At 37.4% G+C, this 17,313-nt stretch overlaps 1 protein-coding gene across 1 annotated transcript; it reads left to right on the top strand.

Annotated features, from left to right (window-relative positions):
- The first annotated feature begins 687 nt into the window (after positions 1 to 687).
- LOC131137128 (metalloreductase STEAP4-like) lies at positions 688 to 16,368 on the top strand. Its single transcript, XM_058084708.1, has 9 exons — positions 688 to 912; positions 982 to 1,089; positions 2,661 to 2,731; positions 3,751 to 3,835; positions 9,740 to 10,018; positions 10,782 to 10,876; positions 10,941 to 11,094; positions 11,158 to 11,328; positions 15,282 to 16,368. Exons 1-9 carry the CDS (start codon positions 688 to 690, stop codon positions 15,528 to 15,530), a joined length of 1,437 nt encoding a protein of 478 aa, XP_057940691.1. The 3' UTR covers positions 15,531 to 16,368.
- Positions 16,369 to 17,313: the final 945 nt, after the last annotated feature.

Below are 17,313 nucleotides of genomic sequence, written 5' to 3' on the forward strand. Positions count from 1 at the left end.
GGCACAAACTGGAAGTGTTTCTATGCACGCGACAGTGTGACCAACCACAGCGGAGTGGGCGTGGCCGGAGGCGGAGACATTTATCAAGGGCATAAATGAGAATGTGAATAGTAAAGTTTATTATTGGCAATATTGGAACATAAACAACGTGGTATAAAATGTTCCGATAAAGTCTCCATTTCACCTTATCAATTTGTAGCGCTATCAAGAATGATGCAGGCGTTGAAATTGCAGATGACGAATCTTCGTTCCAGAGATCTCCGCTCTCAATACGCTCTTGTTATCTTTGCAACGGCCGGCGATTTGTTGATGACTCAGCTTTTTCTTAAAGTGGCAGTGGACTTGATGAACCGTTTGGCGAGCGTTTAAATCCCAGGTCAATCCTGATGTTTTCATTTCTTTTACTGTTCAAAGTCTGTTCAAGTTCTTGTTGTGTAAGCCCCAATAAAAACATTTAACAACACGCCGAGTTGTGGGGCGGAGTGGTGAGTCACATGACATTATCTCACACACGTGAAGCACGATTAGCGGTGCAACATCTTCCCTTGATTGACCTTTTATCTCCGAGATATAATCCACAACTACGGCTGGATGTCACATGTTGTTGTACATTGCACGACAAGGCGGGAGGTTAGATTCCGGCGCTATATAACAACACGGGAGACAACACTGACCATCATGAACATCATGACCGTGACAAGTAACGTATCAGAGGAGGCCAAACCGGAGCATCTGACCCTCCATCATCTGGGAGGAGGAGGAGGAGGACCTCCTGAACAGGAGCCGCTGTGCATCTTTGGAACGGGAGATTTAGGCCGCTCCCTCGGTCTGCGTTTGCTCCAAACGGGCTTCAAGGTGGTATACGGCAGCCGCAGACCTCAAAGCTGCGGCGCTTTGCCAGACGGAGCTCAGGTAAAAACACACACGAGGTGCTTAAGCTTATGTTTGTGCGACTAAATCACGTTTATTTGTGTCGTGCAGGTGATGAGGCATGAGGCCGCGGCCAAGGCGGCGCGGCTCATCTTCATTTGTGTTCACAGAGAACATTACTCGTTCATGGAGACGCTGACGCCTTATCTGGAAGGGAAGGTAAATGGCCTAATATTGACTTTCATGCTTTCATTTCACATAAACAACTATGATTAGTGTGCTGCCTTTTTACTGTTAATCATTCAGGATACACAAATATATTACATATTCCACAATATTATGGTAATGGTAATGGTTTTATTTCATTTGAACATGCATCAGATTACAATTGAATGCATCCCATAATCAGTTCCCAGTTCCACATGTCCAAAAGGAGTAGGAAGAAGCAAAGCTTATTAAATCCTACCCCTCCATCTGGTACTTTTAGTAACTGTTACATTTGTTCACTTCCTGCCTTTTAATTTAATTTAATTTAATTTAATTTAATTTAATTTAATTTAATTTAATTTAATTTAATTTAATTTAATTTAATTTAATTTAATTTAATTTGATTTGATTTGATTTGATTTGATTTGATTTGATTTGATTTGATTTGATTTGATTTGATTTGATTTAATTTAATTTAATTTAATTTAATTTAATTTAATTTAATTTAATTTAATTTTTTTCGGTAATTAATTTATTATTATTCACTTCCTACCTTTTACTTTACTTTACTTTACTTTACTTTACTTTACTTTACTTTACTTTACTTTACTTTACTTTACTTTACTTTACTTTACTTTACTTTACTTTACTTTACTTTACTTTACTTTACTTTACTTTACTTTTTTTTCATTAAATAGTTTTTTTTGGTAATTAATTTATTATTATTCACTTCCTACCCTTTCCTTTCCTTTCCTTTCCTTTACTTTACTTTACTTTACTTTACTTTACTTTACTTTACATTTTTTTATTAAATTGTATTTTTTGGTAATTAATTTGTTATTATTCACTTCCTACCCTTTCCTTTCCTTTCCTATCCTTTCCTCTCCTTTCCTTTCCTTTCCTTTCCTTTCCTTTCCTTTCCTTTCCTTTCCTTTCCTTTCCTTTCCTTTCCTTTCCTTTCCTCTCCTTTCCTTTCCTTTCCTTTTCTTTCTTATCCTTTCCTTTCCTTGACATGACTTGACTTGACTTGACTTTAGTTTTAATTTAATTTAATTTAATTTAATTTAATTTAATTTAATTTAATTTAATTTAATTTAATTTAATTTAATTTAATTTAATTTAATTTAATTTAATTTAATTTAATTTAATTTAATTTAATTTAATTTAATTTAATTTAATTTAATTTAATTTAATTTAATTTAATTTAATTTAATTTAATTTAATTTTTTGAAATTGTTTTTTTTCTGTAATTTATTTATTTATTTATTTTTGTCACATAGCGAAGTACGAGGTGATATTACCATCCAATGACATAATGGGTACCACAGTAAGTGTCAATATAGTGATATATATATAGCACATCATGACTTCAGGATGCGGGACTTACTTTTGAGCGGTAGTGTATAATACATTGATTAAATGTATTTACGTATACAACATATTCCATATAATGCTAATAAATAATGAGAGATGTCTTAATAATAATAATAAAACGGCTTCTCCCTAACGCTCATTCATGTTTATAAGCTTGTGTGGAAGAAAAGATGTCTGGTGTCTCATTGCCGATGATGGATTGATTGCAGGTGTTGGTGGACCTCAGTAACAACCTGAAGAAAGGCATCTACCCGGAAGCCAACGCTGTCTACCTGCAGAGGTAAAATTAGTTAGTAACAGAAAATTGCATTACAGTATAAATTTAAAAAGCGTCATTTTATTATTATAATTTTTATAAAATTTATTAAAATATTGTTAAATTTATTAAATTATTATTAAACTAATTATTTAATTAATTTTATTTTATTATTAAATTTTATTGGTATTTCTTTGTAATTTTTATAATTATTTAATAATTATTATGTTAGAATATCAGATTAGATTAGATTTATTTGTAGGAGACAAAGCAATTTCATAAATTATAATTAGCCAAGGGGCTATTTTTCATCTGTATGTTAATAAGACAATAAAATACATACAATAAGACAATATAGATACTCAATAGATCAATAAGTTGAAATGCGCATCTTGAAAAATAAAATAATATAATCTCAATTTTATAAAAATAACAATATAAATATAAAAATGCCCATAAGAACCAGTATGCAATTTTTGGTCCACGTAGTACTTTCTCAGTAACCCATTAAACGTCATAGCCATACTTTTATGATCCTCATTAAACTATGACTTTATCCTTGTTATTTATGTTTTAATAATATCACCTTTTTTCTTGTGATATTGCATATTCATCCTGCGGGTTTTTTTTTTTTATACTCGCAATATTAGGACTTTATTCTCGTAAAATACTATATTAAAACTTTATTGTCATTAAATATTTATTTAGGAAATCTGGGAAAAATGTTGAAAAAAATTGACTTGTTGACTTTATGTTATTTTTATTCCTCTTTTATAATATAATATAATTTTGGGGGGGTTAAACGCTTTTTCTGTGTAAAAGCAAACAGAATGCACAACATCAAAAGCCCCCCCCCCCCTCCCCGAATCCGAAAATAAATGAAAGCACCTCTTTGAGCGTCAGGACAGCCCGCTGAGTATAGTTTTCGTTGAAGTGGAGACATTGATTTGTGACATTCAGACCTTTCTGGTACTTTTGGAGAGAGAGAAGTGTTGAAAAAAAAAAAAAAATGTCAGCCCAAGTCTTTGCTGTGTGTTCTCCAGACTGGTCCCTGGAGCCACGGTGGTGAAAGGTCTTAACACTCTCTCTGCTTGGGCTCTGCAGAATGCTCTTCTGTCAGGAAAACAGGTGAGATAGTAGAAGAGGAACATACGTTAGCAGAATTAAGCTGGTAAAAAAATTGGAACCGAACCCTTGGAAGATATAAGAACATCATATTAAATGCTTGCTGTGTTCTGTAGACCTCAAATCCTCCATAGAAGTCAGTCAGGAACCGCAGATTGGGTGTAAGACGGAATTGATTCAGTCAGTGTTGTGCGGCGCTTGTTATTGATTTTTCCACGTTTCCATATCAATATGAGAAGAATGAGGGCAACGCTTGTAAAAACACACAATCTAACACACTTTTATAATGTTAGAAAGTTGAAAGACGAGTGTTTATTGGAGTTTCCGCTTCACAGCTACAAAGGGAAACACAAACATACAGGGGGGAACCTCTGGAGACCAAACCTGAATCTGCCTCAAATCCTCTTCAACACAAACAATACAACACACACACACACACACACTTTCACATACTCGTACCACTGCAGTGCTCTACTTTCATTGAAAACAACTGAATACTATCTGGTGCTAGATCGTTTGTGAACCATCAGGCTCCTAGAGTCGGCTCTTTGAAACAAACGACCAAAGCTGTTGGTCAACATGTGTTGGGTCCCAAAACTCGTCCCTCGTTTATCGCCATATCGCAGAAATTGTGTACTGCTCTGTCGTTGTCAGCATACGCTAAATACAAACACAGGCTACTTTTACTGATGTAGTCCACGGCAAGCTCAACTCCGAACCCCTAGTATCACTTCCTGAACTCTTTATAGCGACACACATTTATTATGTCGACTATATGTAAATACCGCACAACTCCAAAAATGCATAATTAGGTAGAAAAAAACATACATAAGTCACTCCGGAGTATAAGTCGCACAAGGCTAAAAATCCATAATTAGGTAGAAAAAACATACATAAGTCGCTCTGGAGTATAAGTCGCACAAGGCCAAAAATGCATAATTAGGTAGAAAAAAACATACATAAGTCGCACTGGAGTATAAGTCGCACAAGGTTTACGTAGAAAAAACATACTTAAGTCACTCCGGAGTATAAGTTGCACAAGGCCAAAAATACATCATTTGTTAGAAAAAAAACATACATAAGTCGGTCCAGAGTATAAGTCGCACAAGGCCAAAAATGCATAATTAGATAGAAAAAAACATACATAAGTTGCACTGGAGTATAAGTCGCACAAGGCCCAAAATGCATAATTAGGTAGAAAAAAACATACATAAGTCGCTCTGGAGTATAAGTCGCACAAGGCCAAAAATGCATAATTAGGTAGAAAAAAACATACATAAGTCGCTCCGGAGTATAAGTCGCGCAAGGCCAAAAATGCATAATTAGGTCGAAAAAAACATACATAAGTCGCCCTGGAGTATAAGTCGCACAAGGCCAAAAATGCATAATTAGGTAGAAAAAAAACATACATAAGTCACACCAGAGTATAAGTCGCACAAGGCCAAAAATGCATAATTAGGTAGAAAAAAACAAACATAAGTCGCACCGGAGTATAAGTCACACAAGGTTTAGGTAGAAATAAACATACATAAGTCGGTCCAGAGTATAAGTCGCACAAGGCCAAAAATGCATAATTAGGTAGAAAAAAAACATACATAAGTCACTCCGGAGTGTAAGTCGCACAAGGCCAAAAATGCATAATTAGGTAGAAAAAAACATACATAAGTCGCTCCAGAGTATAAGTCGCACAAGGCCAAAAATGCATAATTAGGTAGAAAAAAACATACATAAGTCACTCCAGAGTATAAGTCGCACAAGGCCAAAAATGCATAATTAGGTAGAAAAAAACATACATAAGTCGCTCCAGAGTATAAGTCGCACAAGGCCAAAAATGCATAATTAGGTAGAAAAAAACATACATAAGTCACTCCAGAGTATAAGTCGCACAAGGCCAAAAATGCATAATTAGGTAAAAAAAAAAAAACATACATACATAAGTCGCACTGGAGTATAAGTCACATTTTTGTGTGTAATTTATTTTCCAAACTACTTGACCAAAACCGACATTACGTCATCTTGGAAGGCAAGTTCTAACAATAATAAAATAATAGAGAACAGGCTGGGATAGGCTCCAGCATACCGTCTTGACTCTAATGAGGATAAGCAGCAGAGGAAATGGATGGACGGAAGTGTTATGAAATGATTCAGATTGTCAAAAATACGTAAAAAAAAACTATACAATCTTAAAAACGTAGAATCTCCAATTATGTTGGGAGGACCAGGAGAAAAAAGCTTGTGCTTTCACAAGGAGAACACGCCAACTCCACGCAGCGCCGTCGCCGCCGCCGTTCGCCTCCTCTCATCAGCAATGAAAGCCTTATGTTTTTTCAAAAAAAAAAAAACAAACATACTAAATGATGAATCTGAATCATACCAGCCTCTGTTTGACTTGGCAATGTTTCGGTAAGAAGATAAGCAATTCCCCCGACCAGCAGCGTAATTGGACCCACAGTGGTGCCCCCCCCCCCCCCCCCCCCCCCCCCCCCCCCGTCTCTCTTTGTGGTTGTGTCACATTTACATTCAGATGGAGATTTAGTCTGTCGGCTGTCCCCTGCTGTTATGTTGCAGTAATGTAAGGAGACATGGCTGGCTGCCCGGTCCACTTACACACACCTGGGGGAGAACTGCTCAGTTGACTCGCTTGTCAAACTGCAGGCCTTCTCTTCCTCTATCCTCCACCAGCTCTCTCACCCCCCCTATAACCCACCCCCCTTCCCTTACACACACACACCTTCCCCTTTCATCTCCCAACATCTTAATCGCCTTATCAGCGAGCGGCAAGAGTGGTAATAAGCTTCAGCAATGAGGTGAGATCTAGAAATGGGATTAGTGATTGAGTGGCGCGTGTACTGTTACTGTATCAAGCGTTTTAACACCTCTCTACAACTTAAGAGTTGGTGGGGGGGGGGGGACTCCAAGAAGATTTCTTGCACATGATGCCAGCAGTGCTGTCATGCCCTCGTGACTCATGGAGCTGCAATCTTTTAATTATCAGCAACAGCAAAACATCACCGATGGGTGTTTGAGTGCAACCAACATACGTAGTCCATGTTGGTGTGAAAGGAGGGAAGAGGAGACATCATGGTCATGGTTTTATTTCATTTCAACATGCATGCGGGTTACATATTCGATAGAAGCAAGGCTTATTTAATTCTAGGTAATATAATAATATACCAATAAGGTGTTTTAGGTCATTTTAGGTCTATTTTAATGTATGGAAATGATAATTTTTTGACAATGTTATTGTATCCCGACATGGAAAGTGGCTGGATTTAGCATTTTGTAAACCGACCCATGTAGCTAGGCTAAAAATTTACTTGATAAAGTTAACCTTTTATCCTTATATTATACAGTTTTGCTAGTTTTTCAAAGTTTTTCGCAGACAAATTTTTCTAAAATTTTGACTTTATTCTGTGTTTTGTTTACTTCTCAAAAAAAAATACAATAAAAAAAATTTCAACTAAATTACATAATGACTTTTTTCTCCTAATATTTTCACATTTTTCTAGTTTTTTTATTTTTATTTTTCTGGTAGAATGTGCAAATGTATCTATTTCTTTAACCGACTCATGTAGCTAGGCTAAAAAGTTGTTTATAATTTACTTGATAAAGTTAACCTTTTATCCTTATATTATACAGTTTTGCTAGTTTTTCCATTTTTTTCTGTTTTTTCCAAGTTTTTCACAGCCTAATTTTTCAAAAATTTTGACTTTATTCTTTGTTTTGTTTACTTCTCAAAAAAATTACAATTAAATTACATAATGGATTTGTTAATATTTTTTACATTTTTCTAGTTTTTTTTTCAATTTTTCTGGTAGAATGTGCAAATTTATCAATTTTTTTTCCCCAGCCAAATTTATCAACAATTTTGACTTTATTCTTAGTTTTATTTGCATCTCAAAAAAAAAATTAAATTAAAAGTTACAATGAAATTACATAATGACTTTGTTCTCCTAATATTTTCCAATTTTTCTAGTTATTTTTTCCAATTTTTCTGGTAGAATGTGCAAATTTCTTTTTCATATGATAAGTTTTTCCCAGACAAATTTTCCAAAAATTTTGACTTTATTCTTAGTTTTAATGACTTTGATCTCCTAATATTTTGACATTTTTCTTGTTTTTTTTTTTATTTTGCTGTTAGAATGTGCAGAGGGACAATAAAAAAAATGGCCCCCTGCGGTGCACTACTTGAATGATGTAGAATATGTCTAAGTGGCCATCTCTGTGCATCTCACATTTCTAGGTATGATATTTATTAATAAGCTGATTAACCATGACATTTGGGGAAAAACTGTGTATTTTAATAATATTCAATATTATGACAAATGCATTAAGCATTGCATCCCAAAGCATCGTGTGATATTTTTTGCGGCTATCTTGGTGAATATCCACCATTTTCTTCTATTGCAAATGATGACATGGACCCACTATCACGTTAAGGCCAAAAGCTGCAGTGTTTTTTTTTTTTCGATGTCCGGGTCGCTGTGACTTTTCCCCCGTGGTTTTGAAATGCGACTTAAGCTGTTGCTTTCTGGCTCGTATTCATCCACTCATCCACTTGTCTGATAAGGGCCACTTGTCATCCGATGGCTTGAGGGTGGTGGTGTGTTCAGTGACTTATTGGAGAGCTCCGCTAAAGTGGCTCCTCTGAATAGCGCAGTTTAGAGGGTGTTTGAAGAGGGTAATTATTGATCCTTGGGGTATTACAGACATGTTATTAAGGCCACTTGTTATTTAAAATTTCAAATAGTAATTATTCACAAGCTTAAAGGAGCCCATGCTAATTTACACACACACACACACACACATTAAGGCTGTGTTAATGTGCTAATGTTGAGTATTTATCATCAGTTTACAGCTCAAATTAAATTACCCAGGATGCAACGCGACTTAGGATGTATATATTCAAGTGAAACTCAGGTACAATATGCGCAATACAAAATTTTGTTTACTGAAATTCCACATTTTGGTTACTGCAATTCTACATTTTGTTACTGCATAGGTTATTGTTTTGATGAAGTTATATTTACTATTTACACTTATTTTGAACAGCATCTGCCACTTTTATATTTTTATATTGTTATTCCTTGTTTTATTTTTATTCTTTTATTAATCTTATTTTTATTTTCTACAAAATGCACCGCGGAGTTGCACTCATATTTCGTTGTTTGCAATATAATGACAACAAAGGCGATTCTGATTCTGATATTGCAAGTTGGTTCGCTTCTTGTTTTCAAAGTAAAAGCAGTGATTTATCACTACGTTCTTTTTACGTATGAGAAAAGTAAGGGGGTGTTTTATTTTGTTAAAATAACCGGAAGTGCTTTGCTCACTAAGCTAGCTTAAATCTAGCCGAATTCGTGCGAACGAAATTGTAAACGGTTGGTATTTGAACAAATGAATGGCACACTCGGGATCTAAACGGACACTTTCTCGTCTTATTTAAAAAAAATCTCAACAAGGTGATGTATTTAAAGAGTTTAGAGCTAAAGTCAACTTCAGCCTGTCGATTTCGGCTCGGGGAGGAGCGCAATGCATTGTGGGTTGTCATGTAGTACGCTGTAGTGTAAACGCTTTGCATACTCTTCTGATGGATTGGATTTGGCGACGGAAAGGGCGGCAACAGGTTAGCTAGCACTTGAAATTTCAGTGTAATTTTCAGTGTTTTCCCACAAAACAACAGGCGATATTCGCCGTGAAATTTGCATATAAATACATAGACATATGCAGTACAAGAACAAGCTAGGCTAGGCTGTGGCCTTACTGAGGACGCCTTTAGTTGCCCCGTAAGTTGCCTGATAGAAATCCAACATGAATTTTACCCTAAACATTTACAATGAGGGAATTTACAACAATTATTACACATTTAGTCTATTTTAATAAACCTTTATAAAATTGTCCGTCCAGGTCTACCTGTGTGGGAACAGTACAGAGGCAAAGCAGGCCATAGCGGAGGTGGCCACCAAGATGGGTCTCACAGTTGTGGACAAGGGGTCTCTATCTGCAGCCAGGGACCTGGAAGACTTCCCCCTGCAGCTCTTCCCAGAGTGGAGACTTCCGCTGAAAATCGCCATGGGCCTCACCGCCTTTTTCTACTTCTACCTGCTCATCAGAGACGTCATCTACGCCTACGTGGAGCAGGGGAAAGACATCTCCTACAGAATCATGGTGTCCCTGGCCAACAAGGTGAGGATTTGCTGACCATTTGTGGAGGAAATGTTTTTATGAGCATTTACTTGTTTAGCTTTGCTAATGTGCTTTTGACAATCTTTTTTTTGTATCATAAATCTATAATTATCTGTAATTTTTGACTCTCATTCCTTTTCCGAAAATGCTTTTTTTTGTCCATTTTTTGTCCAAGTCTTGGACAGTCTTGGCTAAAATGGCTGAAAGGCTTCCAGTACCCCCGGCAGTGTTTTCATGTAGGCTTAGATTTTTTTCGGCATTCTTTCGGCAATTTCTTATTGCCGTTCCAATATTTTTGTCAGTTTTAAGTTGAAGTCAATCGTTATTTTAGCTGGAAATAACACAAAAGACGGTAAACATTGCGTTTAGACATTGACTGTATATCAGAAAACCACTAATATTACCTATTACACTCATTATATTGAGCCCTTGTATTGAGTTTTGGAGGCCTGTAGAGCAGCTCCCCACAATAACCCGCACAGAAAGCTTTTTAGATCTTCCAGACTGTTCGCCTCTTCCAGTGTTTCTTCGGCTTTCCTGCCTCCCGCCCAAATGGTCTGTGTAATTTACTCCACCCGCGGCTCCCGAGGACTTCCACACAGCTGCCGAACCTAATTTTGATAACTTAAAGCTTGCCCTTCCGACGCTAAAACATGGCATCAGACTTCAGCAACCATTTGTTGGCTAGTCAGCATGTACTCGGGCATGCCCATATAAGGGTTGCAGTGACGACTTCTGATGTTGTTCTTCCCTCATCTTTCAGGTCTTTCCCATCGTTTCGCTTGTCATGTTGTCGTTGTGTTACCTGCCCGGTGTTATCGCCGCCGTCTTTCAGCTATACAGAGGAACCAAGTACAGGTAATCATTTTAAAGAAGCTGCAGAATGTGCACGGATAAAACCAAATCTAACTCATCCATGCAGACGTTTCCCTAACTGGCTGGACCGCTGGATGCTGTGCAGGAAGCAGATGGGCCTGGTTGCACTGGGTTTCGCTTTCCTCCACGCAATCTATACGTTCATCATTCCGATTCGCTACGCTGTCAGGCATAAACTCATCTCCCGTGTGGTGGACGAGGTAACGCGCTTCAGCAGCTGATCCACGCACGTTCCAAGAAGTGAAGAGCTCTTCTTCTTGCAGATGAAGAACAACAAAACCACCCCGTTTGACTTTAATGACACAGAAGCATGGGGGACTGACTCCTTCTACGTCCTGGGCATCCTGGGGTTCTTCCTTTATGTCCTGCTCGGCCTAACGTCGCTGCCCTCTGTGGGAGGTTCGCTCAGTTGGAGGGAGTTCAGCTTCATTCAGGTCAGAGCACACTTGCAACTCTTTGGTGTCTTTTCATCTCCACAAGGCCAAATACAGAAACATGCTTTTCATTGCACTGAAGAAAAAAACCCTTTCATAGGAACGGGCCACCATTATATCACTTTTTAAGGCTGGTTAGCAGGGCATCACGTATAATACAGAGCAGGCTTGGAGCATTTGATCAGTGGCCTCCCGCTTTTTCTTTTATGTCGCCGTTCCATTGTTGTCATAGGAATCCTCTAGAATTTATTTTGTAGTTTTTACTAAACAGTTTTAGCTGCAGTTCGCCTGTGGACATAGCTTGGCAATTTAGTCACTGCAAATCAACAGCATTGGTAATTATGAAAATGTAGTTTTTATGTTTTTCTAATGGTTAATACACCGGTATAATTATTATCATTGTCTATGAATTTTGAAAGAAATAGGAACTCATTATTACTTGATGTGATTATATGACAATTTAATTTAATTTAATTTAATTTAATTTAATTTAATTTAATTTAATTTAATTTAATTTAATTTAATTTAATTTAATTTAATTTAATTTAATTTAATTTAATTTAATTTAATTTAATTTAATTTAATTTAATTTAATTTAATTTTTTCCCAAAAAATAAAAATAGCAAAGTAATAAATACAAAAATAAATTAAATAACTATTTTTTTTCCAATTGTAATAAATATGTTAAACACACTTTGTGGGTCTTCATACCACACAGATAAAACATAAATAAAACAAAAATAAACGTGAAAAAAGTCATAAAATTAACCATAATTTTTTTAAACATTTATTGAACCTCATAACATATTGGAATTCATATGATAAATAATTTATGTACATAAATAAACCAATCATATTTGCATTTATAATAATTATATACCTATATAGAATTCCATATGTTTTCTTCTGGAAGAAATCACATGGTTCTACAAATCGTGAATTATAATTTCAACCAAAATTTGAACTTAACCCAAAGTAGTAATAATTGGTAATAAATAATAACAACAAAAAGTTAATTAGACTATAAATCCATCCATCCATCCTCACTAGGCGGTATGCTGGAGCCTATCCCAGCTGACTTCAGGCAAGGTACACCCTGGACTGGTAATTAGAATATCAATAATAATAATAATAGCAATATATTTTATATACTGTATAAGGTACACAAAATTACACAACATAGTAGTTGTCATAAGTGCCCTGTTCAATTCCAAGGGTTCATTTATCCGGCGTCATAACTACGACTGTGACAAGCATCAGAAAGAGACGGATAAAAAAGCGATGATGTTGTAATATTAAAAAAAAATAAAATAAAATAAAAGAGCCTGCAGTGTGACTAAAATAGAAAAACAAAAAAAAAGAAGTCGATTTAGTCTTGAAGTGCGCCCCAGCGCCATTGTTCTCATCCTGCTCTTACTATCAGCAAAATCTCCTTTAATGGCCTTTTTGATCATCTGCAATTAAACTTAGCAAGTTTTTCTTATCATCAGAGTTTTGAAAGTGCTGTAAAAGCAATGCGTCACGGGCTCTTTGCTCCCCAGAGCCTAGTTAACTAACTCCCTAACACAGTAGCACACACAATGAATGCCTCGGCTACTTTTAGCTCAGCATTTTAAATGTTAAGTTATTCATTAAACTGAATTATGATAGCAGGTGTAATACCCCCTCCCCGGCCGCCCCCACATTTGCTAATACAGGTCACAGGTCCGTGTGTGTAAAGGTCACGTGCACAGACGGAACAATACGGAAAGACGCTCGGTGATAGGGGTCAAGATAATTGATCCTTTCAGAAGATAAGACGACACAACTGAGATCGATTTGCATAGATTATTATTGGGAGCGCATTTACCAACAAGGCAACGTGGCGGATTTTAATATCCGTCATGCAAATATGTTTGTTGCTTTCGATCGTGGGTTGAATAAAATCATTACAATCACCTCAGGAACGCAACAGTACCGCAATTACCTGTGCTAGCTGCGCGAGAGCATAGCACGCAAGACGCACACGACCGCGTGATTAACGACCAAACGGCAGAGGACACTCGAGCGTCGGCACCAATGATTCTGCAACAGCTGCCAAGGAGAAAACAAAGGGTTAAGATCATTTTTCCACGATTAAACTTAATGTGACAATTTCTATTCATGAAGTCAGCGGGGGAGTACTGTCGTGCATCTGTGAAAACACACCACGTTTGTTCAAAAACCACTTTCGCCGCATGTAATATGTTATTTTTAAGAATTTATGCATGTGTTCTTGAGTTCCGAAAAAAATGACACTTGGAGTAGTCAGTGTACAGCTTGCAAAAGGACCGCCACCCTTTCATTTTTTTTTTTTACCTTTAGCCTCCTCCATCATCTTGGAGGCGTTTTTTGCTTCCCAATATCATTTACTCAATGATTCCCTGATGACAATTTCAAATTCATGAAGTCAGCGGGGGAGTACTGTCGTGCATCTGTGAAAACACACCGTGTTTGTTCAAAACCACTTTCACCCCCGTGTAATATGTTATTTTTAAGAATTTATGCATGTGTTCTTGAGGTCCGAAAAAAAATGACACTTGGAGTAGTCAGTGTACAGCTTGCAAAAGGACCGCCGCCCATTAATTTTTTTTTTTTACCTTTAGCCTCCTCCATCATCTTGGAGGTGTTTTTTTTCCTTCCAAATGTCATTCACTCAATGATTCCCTGATGAAAATTTCAATTTCATTAAGTCAACGGGGGAGTACTGTCGTGCATCTGTGAAAACACACCACATTTGTTCAAAACCACTTTCTCCCCATGTAATATGTTATTTTTAAGAATTTATGCATGTGTTCTTGAGTTCTGAAAAAAATGACACTTGGAGTAGTCAGTGTACAGCTTGCAAAAGGACCGCCGCCCTTTCATTTTTTTTTTACCTTTAGCCTCCTCCATCATCTTGGAGGCGTTTTTGCTTCCCAATGTCATTCACTCAATGATTCCCTGATGACAATTTCAAATTCATGAAGTCAGCGGGGAGTACTGTCGTGCATCTGTGAAAACACACCACGTTTGTTCAAAACCACTTTCGCCCCGCTTAATATGTTATTTTTAAGAATTTATGCATGTGTTCTTGAGTTCAGAAAAAAAATACTCACTAGGAGTAGTCAGTGTAAAGCTTGCAAAAGGACCGCCGCCCTTTTTTTTTTTTTTTTTACCTTCAGCCTCCTCCATCATCATCACTCAATGATTCCTTAATGACAATTTCTATTCAATAAGTCAGCGGGGAGTACTGTCGTGCATCTGTGAAAACACACCACGTTTGTTCAAAACCACTTTCGCCCCGCTTAATATGTTATTTTTAAGAATTTATGCATGTGTTCTTGAGTTCAGAAAAAAAATACTCACTAGGAGTAGTCAGTGTAAAGCTTGCAAAAGGACCGCCGCCCTTTTTTTTTTTTTTTTTTCCTTCAGCCTCCTCCATCATCATCACTCAATGATTCCTTAATGACAATTTCTATTCAATAAGTCAGCGGGGAGTACTGTCGTGCATCTGTGAAAACACACCACATTTGTTCAAAACCACTTTCCCCCCATGTAATGTTATTTTTTAAGAATTTATGCATGTGTTCTTGAGTTCCGAAAAAAATGACATTTGGAGTAGTCAGGGTACAGCTTGCAAAAGGAAGTCCGCGGGGAGTACTGTCGTGCATCTGTGAAAACACACCACGTTTGTTCAAAACCACTTTCCCCCCGTGTAATATGTTATTTTTTAAGAATTTATGCATGTGTTCTTGAGTTCCGAAAAAAAATGACACTTGGAGTAGTCAGTGTACAGCTTGCAAAAGGACCGCCGCCCTGTCATTTTTTAAAATATGCAAGCTGTGCTCTTACTACTCTGAAGTATATCTAATAGTCTTATCTCTCTTATAGAATTAGTAATGAAAATGGTTGCTGAAATATGCAAAGTGTTGTTTTGTTTTTATCCTCCACAGTCTAAACTGGGCCACGTAACCTTGTTCATATGCACCGCGCACGGTTACATTTACGGCTGGAATAAATTCCTCCGCCCGTCTACGTACAAGTGGTACACCCCCCCGGGCTACATGCTGTGTCTGGTGGTGCCGTCCGTGGTGCTGCTGCTCAAAATGCTTCTCCTGCTGCCGTGCGTGGATCGCACGCTCACTCGCATTCGACAGGGCTGGGAGCGGAATCAATCGTCGAGGGTGGAGACCAACCTGTGACCCCCGCCGCACGCCGTCGTCCAAAGCGACCTCAGCAGATTTGTTGATGGAAAGAAACTTTAATCAACCGTCTTTATGAGTGATGCGGATGAGTTTTGCACATGCATTCAAAGGGTAGATAAAGAGATAACTTCGGGCAGGTGGAGTATGTTTATGCCCTTTGAACAGGCCCCGCCTCCTCTCATGTGTGCAATCGTGAGCAAGATAAGACACGCAAACACACAGGCCTTCCAGGGTATAAACGTCTCTTTTTTTTCTTTTTTTTTTTTCCCGGAGATTTGAGAGTTTTTATGTTCCTCCGAACGTGTCAAAAATAGACAAATATCCCCTGATGCCATACATTGTTTTGATAAACACAAGCAATCATTTCCATTCCTCTCCCTCCAAGTGGAGCATCCCTGAAGCTGTTCTCGTCTCTGGGTGCGTCTCATTGCCTAAATCGGCCTCTCTCTCTCTCTCTCTCTCTCTCTCTCTCAAGGGCACTCGCACAAAATTACAATAAAGTGTTCACCGTAGTGTAACGCAGTCCCTCAGCCAGTGTGATTAAACACACTTCACACGGTCTAAATCGGTGCTCTACAAGGAGAGCCAGGTTGAGTTCTTGTGTACTGTGCGAGCAAACAGAGCGTAAAAAAAAAAACATGACACATGATACACTGTTGTGCATGTATCAGTGCTGTTAAGTGTCTCTCCTCGCCGACGCGTCAGTCATCGTCAGTGTTATTGAGTCTTGATGATTCACTGTTATGTATCTATAGGATATAAAGCAATGCAATAATGATAAACAATGGTACGTCATGTATTCTTATATGTCTTCTTATAGTGTAATAATGCATGTTTGTGGTACTCAATTATATTCAGCGTCTTAAAGGCGCACACAACAAGTCAGTTTGTCCGCATTTTTTTTTCATTTTATGCTTGAAAATGTTTAATGTAGGACAATATTATGTAAGATTTGCATGTGCTTATGCAAATATGATTTTTTTTTTTTTTACTAATAGCGACCACCTGAGTTCAATTCCATCTCTGTGAGGAGTTTGCAAGTTCTCCCCTGTGCATGCCCAGCTATTCACTACGACACATATGAACATCTTTTTTCATTCATTCATTCATTTTCTACCGCTTATCCTCACAAGGGTCGCGGGCATGCTGGAGCCTATCCCAGCTGTCTTCGGGCGAGAGGCGGGGTACACCCTGCACTGGTCAATATCTTTTTTCTGATGAATAAATAATCAGAGAATATAACCAAGGTTAAATTGTGGCACGCTTAAAAGGGGAACTGCACTTTTGCCCATCAATCACAATTTGAGGACAGGAAAATGAGTTAATAGGAGCTAGCTAACAACAGAAATAGTTATTTTGATGCCGTAGCCCTTACAAAAATACCTAAAAAAAAAAAAAAGCAACAGTGTTCCATTTATGGCTACTTGGCGGATGAGTGGTTATCGAGACCCGCGTTCAATTCCACACTCGGCCATCTCTGTGTGGAAAATTTGCATGTTCTCCCCATGCATGCGTGGGTTTTATCCGGGTACTCCGGTTTCCTCCAACATTCCAAAAACATGCTAGGCTACCCTAGTGAGGATAAGCGGTAGAAAACGAATGAACGAATTAATAATAGCGACCATTTTTTGATTACTGCACGATAGAGTGAGGATGTGATGTTCAAAATGCAATCTAGCAAGGGACAACTGCAGAAGACTATTTTCTGGACTATAAGTTGCTCTGGAGTATAAGTCGCACAAGGCCAAAAATGCATAATTAGGTAGAAAAAAACATACAT

Source organism: Doryrhamphus excisus, chromosome 10 (genome assembly GCF_030265055.1).
Source record: "Doryrhamphus excisus isolate RoL2022-K1 chromosome 10, RoL_Dexc_1.0, whole genome shotgun sequence".
In the NCBI taxonomy this organism is placed as follows: Eukaryota; Metazoa; Chordata; class Actinopteri; order Syngnathiformes; family Syngnathidae; genus Doryrhamphus; species Doryrhamphus excisus.